General features: G+C 51.6%; 9 protein-coding genes across 9 annotated transcripts; 5 read left to right on the top strand and 4 right to left on the bottom strand.

The window, feature by feature from the left end:
* Positions 1 to 366: 366 nt before the first annotated feature.
* Positions 367 to 2,180, top strand: PMZ80_003244 (uncharacterized protein; the record flags this gene model as incomplete). Its single annotated transcript, XM_064871673.1, has 2 exons — positions 367 to 480; positions 591 to 2,180. The coding sequence occupies 2 exons, from the start codon at positions 367 to 369 to the stop codon at positions 2,178 to 2,180; spliced, it is 1,704 nt and encodes a 567-aa protein (XP_064732053.1).
* A 397-nt stretch (positions 2,181 to 2,577) lies between these two features.
* Positions 2,578 to 3,660, top strand: RRP42 (Exosome complex component rrp42; the record flags this gene model as incomplete). Its single annotated transcript, XM_064871672.1, has 1 exon — positions 2,578 to 3,660. One exon carries the CDS (start codon positions 2,578 to 2,580, stop codon positions 3,658 to 3,660), a length of 1,083 nt encoding a protein of 360 aa, XP_064732052.1.
* A 422-nt stretch (positions 3,661 to 4,082) lies between these two features.
* On the top strand, positions 4,083 to 4,709 carry PMZ80_003242 (uncharacterized protein; the record flags this gene model as incomplete). Its single annotated transcript, XM_064871671.1, has 1 exon — positions 4,083 to 4,709. The coding sequence occupies one exon, from the start codon at positions 4,083 to 4,085 to the stop codon at positions 4,707 to 4,709; it is 627 nt and encodes a 208-aa protein (XP_064732051.1).
* A 1,041-nt stretch (positions 4,710 to 5,750) lies between these two features.
* PMZ80_003241 (uncharacterized protein) lies at positions 5,751 to 7,220 on the top strand (the record flags this gene model as incomplete). Its single annotated transcript, XM_064871670.1, has 1 exon — positions 5,751 to 7,220. One exon carries the CDS (start codon positions 5,751 to 5,753, stop codon positions 7,218 to 7,220), a length of 1,470 nt encoding a protein of 489 aa, XP_064732050.1.
* A 2,498-nt stretch (positions 7,221 to 9,718) lies between these two features.
* On the bottom strand, positions 9,719 to 10,435 carry PMZ80_003240 (uncharacterized protein; the record flags this gene model as incomplete). Its single annotated transcript, XM_064871669.1, has 1 exon — positions 9,719 to 10,435. One exon carries the CDS (start codon positions 10,433 to 10,435, stop codon positions 9,719 to 9,721), a length of 717 nt encoding a protein of 238 aa, XP_064732049.1.
* A 381-nt stretch (positions 10,436 to 10,816) lies between these two features.
* PMZ80_003239 (uncharacterized protein) lies at positions 10,817 to 11,540 on the bottom strand (the record flags this gene model as incomplete). The annotated part of the gene is made up of 2 exons (XM_064871668.1): positions 10,817 to 11,274; positions 11,330 to 11,540. The coding sequence occupies 2 exons, from the start codon at positions 11,538 to 11,540 to the stop codon at positions 10,817 to 10,819; spliced, it is 669 nt and encodes a 222-aa protein (XP_064732048.1).
* A 792-nt stretch (positions 11,541 to 12,332) lies between these two features.
* Positions 12,333 to 14,246, bottom strand: PMZ80_003238 (uncharacterized protein; the record flags this gene model as incomplete). The annotated part of the gene is made up of 1 exon (XM_064871667.1): positions 12,333 to 14,246. One exon carries the CDS (start codon positions 14,244 to 14,246, stop codon positions 12,333 to 12,335), a length of 1,914 nt encoding a protein of 637 aa, XP_064732047.1.
* A 296-nt stretch (positions 14,247 to 14,542) lies between these two features.
* SOD2 (Superoxide dismutase [Mn], mitochondrial) lies at positions 14,543 to 15,352 on the top strand (the record flags this gene model as incomplete). The annotated part of the gene is made up of 3 exons (XM_064871666.1): positions 14,543 to 14,678; positions 14,734 to 15,203; positions 15,254 to 15,352. 3 exons carry the CDS (start codon positions 14,543 to 14,545, stop codon positions 15,350 to 15,352), a joined length of 705 nt encoding a protein of 234 aa, XP_064732046.1.
* A 359-nt stretch (positions 15,353 to 15,711) lies between these two features.
* Positions 15,712 to 17,490, bottom strand: ERO1 (endoplasmic oxidoreductin-1; the record flags this gene model as incomplete). Its single annotated transcript, XM_064871665.1, has 1 exon — positions 15,712 to 17,490. One exon carries the CDS (start codon positions 17,488 to 17,490, stop codon positions 15,712 to 15,714), a length of 1,779 nt encoding a protein of 592 aa, XP_064732045.1.
* Positions 17,491 to 18,485: the final 995 nt, after the last annotated feature.

Raw genomic sequence — 18,485 nt, 5'->3', positions numbered from 1 at the left:
TGTACGCTGATCTAATGTATCGCCAGTGCTCATGAGAGACATCATCGACGGAAGGGGCTGGTCAAAGCCTGTTCCTGCATTGACTGCTTCGCGCGTCGGACCAGGAACAAATGCGTATACCTCAACCATGCGTGCATCCTCCATTTCACCATCATCGCTCTAGTGATATTCTTTATCATCGAGCTCCTCCATACTCTGTATATCAAGAAGGTTGCCCGTGATACAGCGGCCGTCTTTTGGCCAGGTTAAGTACCTTCTCACTGCTGGCCACGTCTCCAGGCCCAGCCTCCCCACCTTCCTATTTCTGTCACGCTCTTGCCTTCAATCGCATCTTGAAACCGTACACCAAAAGAAATCTAATGCAAGATGGCTGCAATGATGCCTCACCTTGACGAACCTTTCCATGACGATATCTCTTTGGCTGCTTCTGAAGAGGACTATGCCGCTCAGCGTTCGCCAATATTCGGCATACCGTCACAGGTAAGCAAGATTCCAGAGCGCCGACCTCTTGAAGGGTTATTCAGACAATCGGAGCAGTCTAAGCAGGCATGACAGAGACACGGCTAACCCGTGCGCTTTCTGGCGTATAGCATTCTGGCTTCAGATCCGAGCAAAGTGAATCCGAAGCAGATGACCGATCATCAAACCATGCGCCGTGGAGTCCGCCCGGTTTCCGAGCGCAACAAAGAGCAATTGCGAGCTCATGGTTAAGACAAGATCCATACTCAAGGATGCCACATCTGAGGCCCCCGATGAGTCCCTCGCGCTCAAGACAGGCGAGTCCGGAATATCAAGATGCGCAAGAAGGGGATAACGATGTAACGATAGCAGCAAACATACCCCTACCTCCTGGTTTTGATTCGCCGCTCAAAGGACGTTCACCAGAACCGGAGGAGATTCCAAAGAACATGATGGAGGCATTTGACGCAAAAGCGAAGGAAGAAAACCCAAACAACTACATCCGCTTTCGTGTGCAAGCTGAAGTCCAACACCAGGAGCCATTCGTCGCAACTCTTAATTGGATGAAAAGCAAGATTGACTCGGCCACGAGAACTAAATCCTCGACGATGTGGTCGATACTAGTCTTCTTGTTGTCAATATCAATGGTACGAATTATCCTTGTGCCACCGATACCACCACCAGTACCCGACCTGGTCAAGTTGTCGACACTGGCAAAGTCATTCGAGCCTCTCATCTTCTACTCCGAGAATGGTTACGGCCAAATTACTGCGTTGCAAGAAACGAGTGTGGCAGTATGGGATCTGGGAGAGTCGGTCCGAAGCGCAAACATGACATCCGCCCCTATGATCGTCCGGACGCTCGATGAGCTCTCCGATAGCCTGAAGACACTGGGTCTGGAACTCACACGCTTCTTCGCTGACGTCGACTCGGACGTGGACAGCATATTGCTTGTGATGGACTGGTCGAAAAGGGAACTTGCTGGGCTAAATTCTCCTGATAGTTCATCGTTGTCAGGTGTCATGTTTGACCGCATTCATGGGTTCCTGAATAGAGGCGGGCTACTTGAAGGAGACTCGGGTCCGACAGCTCTCGGGAAATTGCTGACGGACGTTTTCGGTTCGAGCTCGCCGCAACGAACAAGAGCAATGATGACCAGGACTTTCCACGAATTCCTCAATGTCCTAGAAGAAGCGATTAACAGCGAACTGACTCACTCCATAGCGCTGTTCGCTCTCTTTGAGACGATTGATCGGCAGTTTCTCAACCTGCAAAGAACAGTCGTGCGGGAAACAGACACACAAGAACGACTTGAGAACGAAATGCTGTCGTCTTTGTGGACGCGACTGGTCGGCTCGAACGTTGTGGCATTGAGGAAGTACGAGAAGAATAAGCAGTTGCTTGCATCGGTTCGGTCGAGGACTGTGAGCAACAAGCACTTGATCATGGAGCATCATGGCCGGTTACAGACATTGAAGGTCAATCTTGAAACCCTCAGGCGGAAACTGGTTAGCCCGCTAGTGAGGAGGAACGATAGTGTTTCAATCGAGAATGCTAGTGTCGTTGAGCAACAGATTCGGGGCCTAGAAGGAACTTACGATTACCTGAAAGACGTGAGGGAGAAGCAGAAGAGCAAGTTGATGGAAATGGTGTATGGTGCCAAGGCGGGCAAGACCAAGCTTGTAGGAGGGATTGAGGGCATTGGTATTGAGGAGAGATAGCACTATTGCTGGTGAATGTGCCTCTGGTATCCGTATAGCTCGTTACTCTAGCTTCATTATATACGACTGTTTTCATATCCATTCACGCATTACTGATCTTTGCTTGCTCAAATTGTCTCTACCCATGTAACCAAGTCCATTGATGCCTCGAAGTTCAGGCCACAAAAATGTGAATCGCATGACGCTGCGGAGAAGATGATTTATCAAATGCTTCAAACAAACATTGATTCAGACATAGAAGTCTTTGATATTGCCCAGCATCTTCGAGTCCATCTTGAGCAGTCGTCACTGCCTGCCACTCCTTCCACACTGCCTCACATTCCTTCGCCAGTCAGTGTCATATCTGTATGAAGCACTTCGGACAATCTTTCAAAACCCCATATAGTTCTCGAGCACAATGCCAGCTTCAGCCTCAACATCACAACTCTCACCCGCAGAACTATCCTACCTCCACTCTTCACTCTCCTCACACCCTCCAATCCGCCCAGATGCACGACTCGCGACCGACTTCCGACCCTTCAGCGCCGAGACAAACGTCCTACCAAATACCATGGGCAGTGCCCACGTTGGCTTCGCAGATGGAAGAGAGGCTGTAGTAGGAATCAGAGCAGAGATCGAGAGGACTGCGCAGGTTCCAAAAGATACAGACGGCGAGCAAGACACAGAGATGGGCGGAACAGACGATGCGAAGACGAAAGCAGGACAAGGCAAAGCAAACTGGATCAGTCTGAGCCTCACACTTCCTGGTTTACGAGATGACGACCAGGGACTCGTCTTTCTGGAAGAGATGATGCGGGAAGTCCTTGTTGCGCCGTCATCTTCTGCTTCTTCTGCGGGTGCTGCGATTGGCGCAGGAAGTTTGCAGGACGCTTTGGTGATTAACTCAAGGTGGCACTGGCGTCTGCACATCGATGTGGTTCTCATTTCGCCGCCTGAGGGATCTGCCGCTGGGAATTACCCGCTACCACTGCTGAGTATGGCTATCCATCTTGCGCTGCGGGACACAAGGATACCGAGACTTAAGAGTGAAGGCGAGGAAGATCCGCTGGCGGACGATGATTGGGAGGCGAGTGTTCATCTGTATGGTAAACCTGGGAAGTCGAGGTGTTTGGCTGTGGGGGTACCTCCTGTGACGCTGTTGGTTATGGTCGTTGGTGAGAATGTGGTGTTTGATCCTAGCGGGACGGAGCTGGCGGTCGCGGAGGGCGTGTTTGCTGTGAGCATCGCGAGGGTTGCGGCGAAGGATGATCAGGTGAATATTCTGGCGGTGCGCATGCTTGAGACAAGTGCTAGGGACACGTTCAAAGGTGTGCCGAGGAATGAAGGGGGAAATGACTGGGATGTCGTGCCTGGTGTTTGGAGACCTAAGGTTGGAGGTGTGAAGAGAGCTGTGCTTACGAAGGTGATGAAGGCTGTGTTGGGCGATGTGGGTAAGGAGACCGTTGGGGGTCTGGAAGCGTTTGTCGTGCAGGGTGGTTGAAGAAGCGATTGATCGTCTGGAAAACACAAATCCACGATTATGTGAGCTACGACTAGCTAGAGCAGTTTACGGACATGGTTCTACGGCGGCGAGCGAGATCTGCTATGGCATCCCGAAACTGGCATGGTTAGGCTTGAAGCTCAATGATCATATTGAATGCTGAGGGTTGGTGGTACGAAGGCGAGCGAAACAGACGCACATTGAACTCTTCTGTCGGTGTTCTCCCAGTCGTTTGCGGCTCGCAACAGAAGACCTTCTATACAACCTATGCCAACAAGCATGCGCCTACATAATCTCCAACAGCTCTGGCAGTGCCGGTCTTGTCCTCAGGTTAGCAACCAGAGAGCCATATCGCCAGTTCATCCTCTCGTTGAGGCTCAGGATAAATCTCCAACGTCAACCTCGTCTTCGCTCAATACACCATGTCTGATTGGCCACCACCAGTTCCGCCACCACCTCCGCCGCCACCTCCGCCACCTCCTCAAGAACTCCAGAACGTTTTTACCGTGGAGGAGTGGAACAACGCTCACCCCAGCACTACCTCGGATCAACAATCCCGCGCAGTAATACCACGTCCGCCAACACCTCCTGGCTATCCACCAGGCTATATGACTCCGGGAGGTTTCAGTCATGCCAATGCTTCGAACCAACAATCTCAGGAAGTGATACCACGTCCGCCAACACCCCCTGGTTATCCCCCAGGCTTCAGCAGTTCAGGAGGTCAAAACAATACTTCCTCGAACCAACAGCCCCAGGCCGTAGCTTCCTACCCTAGCACCTTCTCGGGTCCCGGAAATCCACTCGCTAGAGACGTTCAAGCAACACTAAACAAAAATGAGCTGCCCACAGCTGGCCAGGTCCGCGGGGATGGAGGTGTGGTGAAACATGCAGATTTCAACACCACTTCTGACATGAAGAATGATGGTATCCAGCGGAAGCAAGAATGGTCATACCAGATTCAGGGTGAATCGGGAACCAATACGGGTAAGAATGAGTGGTTCGAGAAGAACCCCGATAATAGGGAGCAGGGCAGTAATGGAGAGAATTGAAGGATGGTCAGGACAGCCGTAGCATGCCTGCAGATGTCAGGAGTTCACAGGCAACGAAGCAACAAGTAACTTGCATGTGTGCTATTCACGAATGATGATAGACAGCTGGAGGGCGTCTTGCTGCATAATCGCTTTCGCACCGGTCGCTCTCTCCCCTTCGAATCGCTACCAGAATAGAGCATTCAAATCGTGCAGCAGCGACCTACCTGAACAACTTGCTTGCTTCCACGTGCACCTTGTCATCGTCCTGTCGTTTCCTATCAACACGCCTGTACTACATTCTCCCCTGTTTGTGACTAATCTTAGTAACTACACTGACTTGAGGCCGACCTTCGTGGCTAATCTGCCGCTATCTGGCTCATTGTCAGCGAGCTCGGATTCATCGTCAGAATAAGATAGCCTGCTTCTCGGTCTCGCAAACCCTCCCTCCCCGGGACGAATGTCTACAATGCTGCCTTATCAAAGCCACGATGTCATCGAGAACTTCAAAAGACAGGGGAGTTAGCTTTGGGGGCGACTGGTTTAGTGCCTGGCGCCAGACTGCTACTGGAGCTTCAATAACTAATGAGTGCTCACCTCGTTTAACGCGCGTGTACTGACACAATCGTCCTTGATCATCTCAGACGTACAGTACCCCGGGCGCAGACGATGTATCGAAGCTAATCGCATTGCAGGAATCGTTGCGAGGCAGAAGTGCTTGATGCCTCAAAAATAGGAACGAACCAATAAGCATCACGGCTGACCGACTGCTGTGTTCTGGAATTTGTGTCAGGGAGACGCCGAATCCGCAGCCCTCTTGGGATGTGGCGCAGCAACCAAACAAATCTCACCGTACTGGAAGGAGTCAGATCCTCCACACTTCGCATCATTGCCCCCGTCAAAAAGTCCATTACACTCGTACGACTGGGGCGACACAGCCAGACAAGTTGCGTTTCTGACTCCGACGGACCGACTACAGCCATGATAATAGTTGCAAGAGCCTCATGAGAATGGTTCTTGGCCCCTTCAGCATCGATTCTTGAAACGGTACATTGAGTACAGATGCCGCCAGGGGCATTGGAGGAACACGACTTGTGGTCGACTCTTAAAGATGGTCGATTCTATACCATACCTGAAGATGTCTTGTTGCGACAGATTTACCAGGCATTCAGGTCGGAAACCGAACGCCTGAAAGGTGCTTGTGCTGTCGAGCGGAACACTCCACCCCGGATTGAGCTCAATGGAGAATCGATACCACGCACACCTTCGCAGATATTATTTAACGACGACTTCGACGAAGTAAACAGAACGTACCTGGGCATACTTGCCCTGCGATGGCTGGTCAACGGAGACTATGCGCGATTCACCAGAGGACAACCAGAAGAGGTAAAATTGACTAAAGCGTCGTTTGACTGGTTGAAAGATTACTATAGTAACAGTTTGAAGACTCCTGAAGACCTTCTTACTTTGGTGTTGTCTATGGTAGTCAACGATCTCGGAAAGGACCCATCTCTCGTACACGATCACTTCCGGCAAAACAACATCTCTTTGCACGGCTCGAATCATGACACAATCCTGCTTGAGGCTGCCCGTGCAGGTCTTGTACGATGCCTTGACTACCTCGACGAGACACACCGAGCAAACGTCATGCTTGGACTCGAGCTTGGATCAGAGCTGAATGCTGGGCAGCTGGCTCAAGCAGAAAATGTGCCTGTCAATTTGTCAGGTCTACTCGTGATGCAGGATAACGAGCCTGCGTTTCATCTCAAATTCATGGAACAAATGCTCGATGTTGCAGGAGCTGCAGGGCACGTCTTTGCAGACGGAAGCAAAAATCTTATCGAGCCTGTATTTCAAGCGTTTAAGACAGTGCTTGATGTCTCTTTATGCATCATACGCAAGGAGTGTACGCTGCGTGAGGGTTATGATCGAGTGCTCTCAAAGCGAGGGAAGCTACTAGAAGATGAAGGGTTCAGACATCTGGACATCGCGAAACCCGAAGGAAGGGCATTACTACGCCTGCTCACTATGGGCAGAGCAGCGACATTCAAGCAGGCACGGCTGTTTGATGACGCTTTCTACGACCTAGGACAACCTCACAAGAGGCTACTTGTGGATGGCCTTAACATTGATGCCATCGACGACAATGAGACAGCAGTCATCCCGTACTACATGCCAGCAATGATTGCCGAGACCTTGAGGAGCACTCGAGGCTCTGGGAAGGAACAGGAAGCTCTTACGGCTCTTATGCGGTATTTGGCACGAGTACTACACTGGACACCTGAGGACGACACACAGCTCACGCCTCTGAAAGAAGGGAAAGCCGCAACATGGCCACCTCAACTAGAGATACATATCCCTGAGACGTCTGCCCATCAGCACAAGGAGGGCCGAGTGTTCGAGCGGAACATGACCAAAGCACGAGAAACTATCAGCAGTCCTCAGTTCAAGGAAGATCCTAGCGTTTTGGACAGCTTACCCCCGCCCGATGCTTATCTGCTACAAAGACGTCGAACGAGTCAGTCTGTATGAAACGTACCCCACATACCACTCTAAAGTCGAGTCGGGGACCAATAACGGGCTCGGGTCCTTGGTGCATGGGACAGAACAATGCTACATAGCACTCTTGTGTACTAACCGAATAGCTATGAGCACAAAAACATGTCACACCTGCACTGGAGCAATCAAACTTCATCTCTGGCAAGCCAGATCTGTCGGTACGCGTGATCCTGTCAAATCAGCATCATCGACGTTGCTCCATCTACGAAAAGCCCTGACATTGACACCGTCCATGCACTACCATGCGACATCCACCCTAGCGACGGTCAGTGCTCCCCAGCATATCACAAAAGCGTCAAGCTCCAGAGCAGCTTGAGAAACATCCAGGCGATTGTCGAGCACAGGGAGAACACCAGTAGCTCGGCTCGCCACTTCCGCGTGGCACTTGGCATCAACACTATCAAGATTGGTCGTTAGGGAGGCACACCAGCAATAACTTAACCAAGACATGAGACCATAGCCAGGAAGGTAGGACGAAGCATCGAAGAATGAGCACTAGAAGCTCTCCACAGAGCTGCAGATCAGGAGGACGAAAAGAGGCTATGGATGTAAGCTAGCCAATGGGATGCACAGCTGGATCAATCGAAGCCTAGACGATGTTAGCGCAACAAAAAGTCCTGACAGGCTTCCGCGCTATGGATCCCACGAAACTCACGACGACCACGAGCCACGACCGAATTCGAATTGGGTGTGTCAGGGCAGCACTTGGCACAGGAGGAGACCATGCCGCTGATGATCACTTGCATCGTACGCGTTTGCGGGTGGCCTTCTGAGCGGCTTTATTGTACAATATCTATATGTTACGGCGGTCCAGGGACCCCGTCTATGCATTATCTACCGCCGTTCATGACCCGTTCTTGCACACATCTCACCCTCTTGCAAACTATTGCCTCGACTCGATGCAGCGAAGCCCGTACTCACATGCCAGGGGGTCCGAGATCAGCTAGCCAGGCTAGCCAGTCACGTGGTACACGCTTCTCGACAGGACTGCATCTACGCACAAGCTCAAAAGCCGCGACCCAGGCACGCGTGCAAACAATCTGCTCACAGCCCCTGTTCCAGTCGCGCATCAAGACAAAACTCAAAAGCCCGAGCAGAGACATTTGGTCAATGCAGTGGTAACATTCGCCAAAGGCAAAAGCGTAATTTCAACCGGCGAAGAAGGATGTCAATATGTTTACTCTGGCATCGATAGAGGATTGGCCACTACCCGAAGCCTTCATCCCACCGCACCAAAAGTCGATACAGCAACCCAAGGGAGCAAAAGCAGTGCGTCCTCCCTCCTGCCACCTCCCAATCATAGCATCTTGTCGATTCAGTGCTTTAAAGTCCGTCGTCGTCCAGCTCCAGGCTGCAGATGATACGCGCAGGACTAAACATCCATGAACGTCGTTGTATCTGCCTGGCCCAAGCCCTTTCCTGGTTGCTCATTGCGAGTATGTTTCATGCATGGCGAATCGCCTTCTACCCATGTGTCTGCGCGCAATAAGCCCATGCGTTGCAGATGCATTCCAGCTCCAGATCACTGCAGCTTGCCGTTGCCATTCTCAAGGCCTTTAAGTTGTGCTGTGCCTTCTTCCATCCTATGTACCGATGGTCCCGGGTCGTACCTGCCATATCGTCGATCGTGCTTGCCAACATAGGTGGCCATGCAGATAGCACCTTCCTCAGTAGAGAGCATCGCTCCTCCTCAACCAAGACAAACACAACCGCTCCTTCCTTGCTATGGGTCGTGCCTTCCAAGTTGGAGCGATGGTGCTTGCACCTGTCTTCTTGTACAATAGGGCGTACCTTCCCCATGATGTGTCGCTCCTTCCTCATTGCTGGTCGCGACTGCCTTATGAAGGTAGACGAGGTACCTTCCCTACATCGTAGATTTCTCGTACCCTCCTCCTCGCTGGTCGCACCTTCTCCGCCCAACTGATGACGAATTGTACTTGCCTGTCAAGATAGTAGCGGTCGCAGCTTCCTCGCCACCGATCGTACCTTCCTTGTCAGGAGCCTGTGTCGCACTTTCCTCTTCAGCGGTCGTGCTTTCCTTGTTGTGGATGACGGGTCGCACCTTCCTCGCCGTGGGTCGTACCTTCCTGACAGTGAGTCGTACCTTCCTTGCAACGTTGTCGTGGGTCACGCCTGCCTCGTATCGCACGTCATGACTTACATGTAGTAGCTCGCACCTTCCTCAAGCTAGAAGCGACAAATAGAGCTTGCCATAATGGGACGTTGTCCATGACCTCTCGATCCTGAGCGTTGGAGTTGAGAAAGGGCTTCAAGAGGAGGACGGGCCACCGGTCTCGAAGCATTAACGAAGTGGTCACGGATGCTTACAGATCAGGATCTCGCAAAAGCCACGAAGAACAGTCGAAGGATGAGTAAGCTATCAAGATCATGACCAGACCAGTCTGGCCCGCGATTTCTCTCCCCTTCCCTCTTTCATGCCCCGGATCATCCCTCGAGCTCTTTGTCTGGTCTTACTGCTTACCATGCATACTTATTGTCTCGAGCTTCACGATATACGCCTCCCTCCTTGCAGCCAGCTTGCGTTCCTTCTCCAGATCCGTTTGCGCCCTTTTGAGCTCATAGTCTCTCTCCTTGAGATCGCGTTGAAGATCAGCGATTCTTGCGTTCGCACGTGCGACGTTATCCTCCATTTTGTGTTTGTCGATGTCGGACATGTAAGTCAGTCTTCTTGGATCTGTCAGCTTCTCCATGTCACGAAGTCTAGCTTTCAGTCGTCTGATCTCATCGTCTTTTGCCTGGACTGTGCTAAGGATCTGGTCCAGCGGAGCTCTGATGCTAAGGTCTTCGATGGGAACATCTGGGTTGGGACGAGACGGAAACGAGGCTGTTGATCCGGCCACCGCGGTCGTATTATCTGTCATGGCTCCGTTGGCAGCCACTTCTGGAGTTGGCTGGCATTTCATACGGGCTTGAGCGAGATGAGGCGTTGTTCTAGCAGGTTGGAGATCCTTCTGAGCTGGCTTCTTGAAATAGCCGCCAGGGGTAGGCTCGGCGAAGATGGCCGACTCACGGCGGGGTGACGCAGTTCGTGATGCTGGGCTGTAAGGATGAGAACGGTTGCCACGTGCAGCAGGGCTGTTTCGCCGCTCGCCAGCACCCCTTCTTCGCAATACAGGCGTGCTTTGCTCGTTATCGGGACTGTAAGGACCCTTTGGTGGTTCAGACATGATGGGATTAAGAGACAGGTCTCGACAACGAGGTTCCGATACTGCTGTTGAAGCATTGAAATATGCATCTGTGATTTGCCACACTTTATTGCTCGCTTGTTGTTTTCACAAGCACACCCTCTGCTTCCTCTGTGATATTGCAAACCCGCCCCTCGCGACAAGCTTTACCCACGAGCACTTCCGCGTCATTGCTTGCCTATTTGTGTTTGCGCAGCGTTGCAATTGCTCTCTTACTCAGGTCTGGCCTCAAATCGCATCTGTACGAAGTTGGAATCAGAAGAAGGCAAGCTTCTAAGCTTTTGGCTTTCTGACTTGTTTCATAGGGCTCCGGTACTCACAAGACTTGGGTCCCATATCAGACGCCATGATGTTAGGTAGTGATCAAGGACTTCTGCTTCTGCGATGTTTGACGTGTGGACAAGCATCATCATCGAAGCCAACACCTGCACCAGAGGCTCTCCGCTTCAGTGACTGCTTGTTTTCGATTGGTCTGCCTTCAGGGACGCCTCTCATGATCATATGGTTATTCATGCCCCGGATGATCCTGTCTCGAATCTTGATTTGGTTCTGGAGGCTCTCGGCCTTAGCTTCCAATGTCAGTACACGCTTGCCGTGTTTCTCATGGACTTCGCCAAGTTTGTCTGCCACCTTGTCGTCCAGCTCTTCTTGTATCTGTTTCGCTCGTCTATGCAGCCATGCATTTTCCTGGTCGCTCTTTACGAGTGAGCCCTCCAAATGCTCGCACTCATGTTTTAGCCTCGAAATCTCTTCGTCCTTCTGTTGCTGCAGCTGTGTTATCGCAAGGACCACGGAGAAAACCTCTTCCGATGGGTCAATGACTGCAGTAGTAGTCAGTTTCACAAATGCAGAAATTCAGATAGTAGAGTCATTTACCAAGCTTTTGATTCTGCACGTCCCGTTCAAGAGGTGTGCGATATCTGTCTGTTTCTTGCCACTGCTCCTCATATCTTGGCCCTCTTGGTGGAACCGTAGGAGGTGTCGATGAGGACGCAGGCGCAGGTCTGTAGGAATTCCGTCGGGCGGATACATAAGATCCTTCTCGAGGACTGCCTCGACCTCGTCCACCCCGGCGTGGATCTCTCATGATGTCGTAGTAAGCTGTACTTTGTTCACCAATCAGGCTCATAAAGCGTCATGGATGGTGGATGTGGTGTCCTCTGCGTGTCAAAAAAATGATTGCTCAGTATCTCGAAAGAGGCTGAATGGCAATTCAGCTAGGAGCAGCAACTGTCAACAGCAGTGTCAAACATTTTTATTCCCACCAGCTATCCAAAACCTTCTGAGAGGCTTTCTCAAGCGTAAGTATCGGTCACAAACCTGGTACAGTCTATATTAAAATGGACCCGTTTTCTTTGTTGATCTTGCAGCGACGAGCCGACGATGAAACATGGTACCGAGAAAATGGCTGGCAGAAACTGAATGTGCGACATCTTGTAGGTCATTCCGATTCTGTAGTTGATCAGAAATCTGGAACCAGCGGCGATGGCGGTAGTGGGTGAGTACTAGCAAATTATTCTTGTTGAGGATGCTGGAGCAAACATAGGGTGTAGAGCAAAATGAGGTGCCATGTGACGTGTCAGACGCGTTGTTTGAGATGCATGGCAGGTACGTCCCTGTTACTGCTCGGTTATATGCACCAGCCAAAGGCTAACAAGGATAATGCTGCAACTACACTGGCTGCGGTGATCAACAATGAAGCAAAGATTCTGTGAGCCAAGCATGAGATACGCATAGCTAGCTAGTTCCGCTGAGGCTTTCATGTTGATTGAAGGCGTTATTCGCGGATAAAAAGTGGTGATAGCTGTGTGACTGTCGGCTTCCTGGATAGTCGTGGCATTATGCATAAACTCTGGGAGCTGGTCCAACAGGGTTACCTTCACTTACCGCCTCTAGCCTTCGCTGCCAACTCCTCGTCCAGCAGATACGGATCACCAGTAGCACTGTCATACACCACGTCGTCCTGCAAATAAATCAACATGCCGCCATTGCTCTTGCCTGCTGCCAGCAGTCTCATCAGTCTTCTGCCTAGTCCATCTGAACTCCCAGTGTTCCTCATCATCAAGTCATTTTCGATACACCATTCCTCCAGAATGTCCTTGAACGTCGTTTCATCCTCAACCGCCACTGGTGGTGGCGTCTCGATACTGATTGGTTTTGTAACAAGAGCTTTCGAAGGCTTATGGCGCGTGCCAAGGAGAGGCTCCCATTTCGGCCATACGCGGTCGTCGAATCGGACCTTTGATTTGATCTCGACCTTGAGCTGCGTGACAGACTCGAGTGCAAGTGAGGGCGACTCCAGCAGGGCCCACCAATCGAAGAGCCATTCGTGCAGATCGGGCAAGTCGTGTTTTCTCTTATGACCATGCTTTGGAGGTTTGAACTTTTTCACAGCATCTATCAGACGTGGTACCACGATCTCGTTGAGCAACTTGTAGAGCATCCAAGGTGGGAGGACTTTTGGGTACCATGTTTCGAGAAGCGCAATAGCAGGTAGCGGATCACGAACAATCCAAGATACACGGAGAGTGTCGCGAAATTGAGGATAGATCGTCTTCAGCAGCAGTGACTCGAATGGCGTAGTGCGTCGACGGTGGCGAGACTGCGTCGTTTTGTCGAGTGACAAGATGGTTGAGATGGTGAGAAGCTGGCTAACATGACTTGCGCCCGCGTCTGACAGCGGATCCTCCCAGTTCTGGATGGCTATCTGCAATGGTTGCGACAGCGCTGCAACTGCCATCTCGGGTAGATCCAAGGGATCGATATACTCTCCATACTGCGACTGAATTGCTTGTAAGCGCAGTATAACTTGATCGAAAGCTCGAGCCGTCTGCGAATCGTCAACCGCAACACGTTCGAAAGAGGTCGCAAGATCCTGGAAGAGCTGAGATTGCTCCGAACATTGCTCTGATTCTACCTGCCGCTGCTGGATCTCCTGGTTAAGAGCCTCGGCCTCCTGAATTTGACCATCCCAAGCGTCCGCAAATAGCTGCAAATCGCGCTTCAGCCGTTGCTGCTTCTTTTCCTCCTCGGTGACTGTCCTCGATGTCTCGCTCGTAGGTGTTGAGTATCCGGATAAAGAATCAATCTTCTTTGTCTCAGCGCCGGTAGCATCTATGATGTTCTTCAAAGAGTCTGGCACATGTAAGCCCCTAGATTCTATCGCAGTAACTTCGTATTTCTTCTTCGGGGCCGCCTTCAATCGCGGAGTGCTTGTGCCGGAGCTGATCTTGCCCTGCTGCTTGTCCCTCAGAGTCTTGGCCGGCCTTTGAGGTTGTGTTTGCTGTGCGCCAAAACCAAGACCTGTACCAGGCTGCACTTTCTGGGCTTGAATTGGAGCAGCAATACCCTGACCAGCTCTTCCCAGCCCCTGCCCCTCCTTGTGACCCATTTTAGCCATCATTCTGGCGGCGAAGGAATTCTGATTGACTTTTCCTCCCTTTGCAAAGGCCGACTCTCCAGCGCCAACAGGTTTCGAGGGCTCTGGGCTGTCTCTCATCTCGGGCGTGGGTGACCGCATCTCTTCCTGAGCCGGGTACTGGCCCAGACTGAAGCCTCGAAAGCCACCCATATTCGGTCGCTCATCTTCGAGGTCTTCGTCTTCACCTTGGTCGTCGTCATCTCCGTTTGGGTCATTATCTTCAGCCGATTTCTGCACAAAAGCTAAGCCACGAGTCCGCAAAGTCGAGCCTTTGGTCTTACGCCGTTTGCTAGGCCTCAGCGAGTCCTCATCGCTTTCCTCCTCGAAGCCATCGCGGATGTTGAAGGGCTGATCATCGTCGGAGGAGTCCATTGTGGCCGTGGTCGACGCGAAGGGCACCGTGCCGCTGCGACACAAGCAATATTCGAGGAAAACACGTGAAGAGTGCCTGCCTCGCAAGTGCGATCACCGATGATCTGCGGCCTGATAAATTTTGACGCTAATAGACAGCTGGGGAAGTTGCGGCTCGGAGCTCTGACGTAAGTTCATGCAGGGAAGCTGCTCTCCTCAAAAGATACCGCGAGCACCTCGAAAACATGTTCCTTTAATCTTGTACTTGAGCTTTTGTACTGTTGTTCTTTCGATATCACAAACCAAGCACATACAAAATGGTCGTATCAGTATTGAGAACGGCGACACGCCCAGCCTTCCGAGCTGCCACTGCAGGCAATGCAGCTCGATGCATCTCAGGCACAGCTCCAACAACCTTCATTCGCTCAAAGGCCACGCTCCCAGATCTGTCGTGTGAGTGTTTCCGTGTTGCCGGATATCCTATCCCGCATACTAACACAGCTCGTAGACGACTATGGCGCCCTCGAGCCAGCCATCAAAGGTGAAATCATGGAGCTACACCACAGCAAGCACCACAACACCTACGTGAACTCCTACAACGACGCCGCCGATAAGCTAGCCGCTGCCGAGGCCACCGATGATGTTGCAACCAAGATTGCTCTTCAGCCTCTGATCAACTTCCACGGAGGCGGTCATCTCAACCACACACTCTTCTGGGAGAATCTGGCGCCCAAGAACCAGGGTGGTGGAGAGCCCCCATCTGGAGACCTAGCAAAAGCCATCGACAGCACATACGGCAATCTGGATGATATGAAGAAGAAGTTCAATACTGCTCTTGCTGGCATTCAAGGCAGTGGATGGGCGTGGCTTGTCAAGGATACACAGACCGGCAACATTGGGATCAAGACATATGCAAACCAGGATCCCGTAGTAGGACAATTCAAGCCTCTGCTTGGTATTGATGCTTGGGAGCATGCTGTAAGTTGACTTGTGCCCTTGCCTGATGACCTTCTGCTGACGTATCACAGTATTACCTCCAGTATCAGAACCGGAAGGCCGAGTACTTCAGCGCCATCTGGGATGTCATCAACTGGAAGGCCGCTGAGCAGAGATTTGCGAAGGCATAAGTCAGTTGTGTACAACAGGAACCAATCCAGCGTACTCCCAGCAAGCGTACATAACATCAATCGATATGTCTCAAATACCCATCTTCTATCCGGCCTGTAGTCTCCCCGTGAAAATGTGACATCAAATCAATATTCGACACCCGTAGATTTGGTAGTATGTAATGTCTCATATTGATACAAATTGTACATATACGTATCGAACTCTATCGTACCCATATTCATACCATGCTTTTATACCTCTACTAGTATACCTCCGTAACGCCATCGCCATGCAATGCCATACCATACCATACCACGCTAATGTCCAGTCAATCTCACACAACCCTTCAACTCCATCGCCGTCCAGCAGCAGCCCACCCTCACAACTCATCCCGCCTCGGCGGCTTCGGAAACTCAATCTCCCAACTCCGCGGCGGAACAGGCAACCCCAACCAGAAATTCCACAACCGACTCATTTCCATGAGGAAAATATGGCTGAGTTTCCCTGGAAGTTCGATCCAGCTCTTGAGCACCATTACATATGCGCGCCAGACGAGGTTGCATTCGCCTTTTATTTCTTCCCATAGTGTGAGTTGGGGGCGCGGTTTGCGTGGTTTTGGTTGTTGCTCTGCGTCCTTCTCGTCTTTGTTTGAGGGTGGAGGTGAGATGGGCTGTGGCACCCATTGCTTCGAGGCTGCCTCCTGCGGTGACCTGTGCGATGCGCGCTTGGTAGGTAGTTCGGCCGGTGCAGTCGTGACTGCGTCCGCGGGGCCATCGGAGTGTGCATTCACGTGCTCTCTGAACCACCTCGTCGCCTCCATACTGTGACTGAGCCTTCCGTACGTATTGATCAGCGCCACCAGTTCCGTCCGTCTGAGATGTGGGTTCTCCCCGTTCTTGTTCTCGTCGAATTCGAATAGGACCTTGAGTGCAGCGCCATACCCAGCGGTCTGAAGTTTTCCCCATAATCTACACTTATCACAGCCGACGCAGTCCATTATGCGAGAGACGTTGCGGAAGCGCTGCTTAAAGTCGTCTTTTAGATCCATCATGCCTGGGTCCTGAAAGAGCATGTTCTCGTCGAAGGTGTTTGGGACGGACGCGAGATGGCCTGTCAACTTGCGGACTTTGGCTTTTGTTTCGAGGTCTTGGTCTGGATCGCCGGAGCAGAAGGTGTAGGATTGGAGGTGTTTGTTCAGTTTTGCTATTGCTCGTGTGACCAGCGCGTAGTTGAAGTAGAGGTTTGAGATTCGGTCGGGGTGAGAGTGAAGACGCTGCTTGTAGCATTCTATGTTTCGGAACCATGAGCCACTGGTTTGATTATAGTAGTCCCAGCAGAGGTGTGTTGAGATGGAGGCGTGCATGCCGCTTATGACGCGGTAGAAGGCCCGCTGCTCGATGCATTGGTCGTTTAGAGAGGCGGAATCGTGCTCTGTCTCGAGGTTTTGGCGGCCGTGTTCTTGGAAGATGTTGCGAAGTTCGGCTGCGGCGTGGAGGCCTGTGTTTGTGGGGGGTGAGGCGCTGCTGGGTTTGCTGAAGCAGTTCTCCTTGTAGATTGCGTCCCAGACTTGGTTTGCGCCGGGGCCGGCGTAGCCTGTGAATTTCTCGGCGTTGTTGAGGAGGCTCACGTAGTCGCCTTTGCTTGCGGCGCCTTCGTCTTCGGGGACGCAGTAATCTCGCTCGTCGCATTCATCGTCTGCTTCGTAGACGCAGCTTTCGTCTACGTTCTCGCCTAGTTGATATGACAGAGGCCTTTGCTGCGTTCTTTCTTTCCGCTGTCCTGGGCCTGGATGTTGTGCTCTTGCTCCTTCCAGCTTGCTCAGTTCTTCAATCTTCCATATCGGCGGGATGTCGTCTTCGTCGTCGATGGTGTCTACCGCACAAGCTCGGTTGCCACATATTGAATTCTCATCGCTCCAAAACGGACATACTTTGTTGTAGAGATTCAATCTGTAGTATGCGAAGAAGTCTGCTTCTGTAAGTTCTTTCAGCGTCGGCGCTATGTCTCGGTTCAGTGTGTCGAGATCTGAGTAGGATGTGCATGCATCTGTTACTGTCGATTTTGGGTCAATTGCGCATTGCGAGTCGGCTTGAACAGCATGCGAGAGTCCTAGCAGCGCAAAGCATGCCAGATAGAAGCGACGAGCGTGAAAGCCCATAGTGGCGGGCAGATTGTGTCTGGCTCTGCTCTCGATTCAGCTTGCCTCAGGTCATTCGGATGGCTTGTGACTTTCTAGATTCGCAAGGGAAGGCGGGAGTGAGGCAGGGCGAGTGATAGAGCACTGAAGATACGCACTGGATAGCAGCGTTTGTGATGTTGTCGTTGGCTTACAAAGAGTGGTTCATTCAGCGGCATGCAAGGTGGCCTCAGCAACTTTTTTGTTCCTGCAGTCTCAACGGTGGTGAGACCCCAAACTCTCGATTCGACGTCAGGTGAAACAAGCACGATGTTCGGACGACTCGGTGGTTTTAGGGTTCACACGCCACTCAGGTCCACCAATTGAGGCACCCCAAGTTGCACCAGGCCCCCAAAAGTCCTAGAAAAGGATAATTTTCAGGGGCAATTGCACCGCCCACGCGTCGCGTTTTCGCCTCTGCCTCGTAATTGAGATCTGAGTGCGAAAGACATAATTCAATACTCGCATTGTGACCCCTGAGAGATACAACAAATCAAGATGACAATTTGGTTCAGATGGACTGCACGGTATGTTGTGATAGAAGGCACAGTAGAGGCTTGGAATCTATCACCTCGGAGACCTCGATATTATACACTTAGACCAGTCTCTGCTGTTCGGATCTCAGTGTACTGACTCCCGAGCCAGACCTCTCTCAAGGAGTCCTTTGCGGCATGAAATGTATCTTCCCATGAGTAGCTTGTCGTCAATAATCGTTCTTCCCGTCCTCGACACCTAAGCTCTCAGGTAAGAGCTTGGTATTCACAACAAAGCGGCTATGGAATCCCAGGATGACGAAGAAGCATCTCGTCAACACCACAGATAAAATCCATCGTACTCTGCCTTCTTGCGTTCACAAGCTTGAAGCCCGCCTCAGATAAGAATCTGGCCACATCCGGCAGCAACAATGAAGTGCTTTACCATGCTTGCTCTCACAAAGAAGCGACCGGTTTGCAAAGCTCTCATAATGCATCCTCATC

This window comes from Knufia obscura (assembly GCF_036327395.1).
Source record: "Knufia obscura strain CCFEE 5817 isolate CBS 148926 chromosome Unknown scaffold_3, whole genome shotgun sequence".
Lineage (NCBI taxonomy): Eukaryota > Fungi > Ascomycota > Eurotiomycetes > Chaetothyriales > Trichomeriaceae > Knufia > Knufia obscura.
Note: the sequence above shows the minus strand (reverse complement) of the source record. Positions and strands in the feature narration are given on the sequence as shown.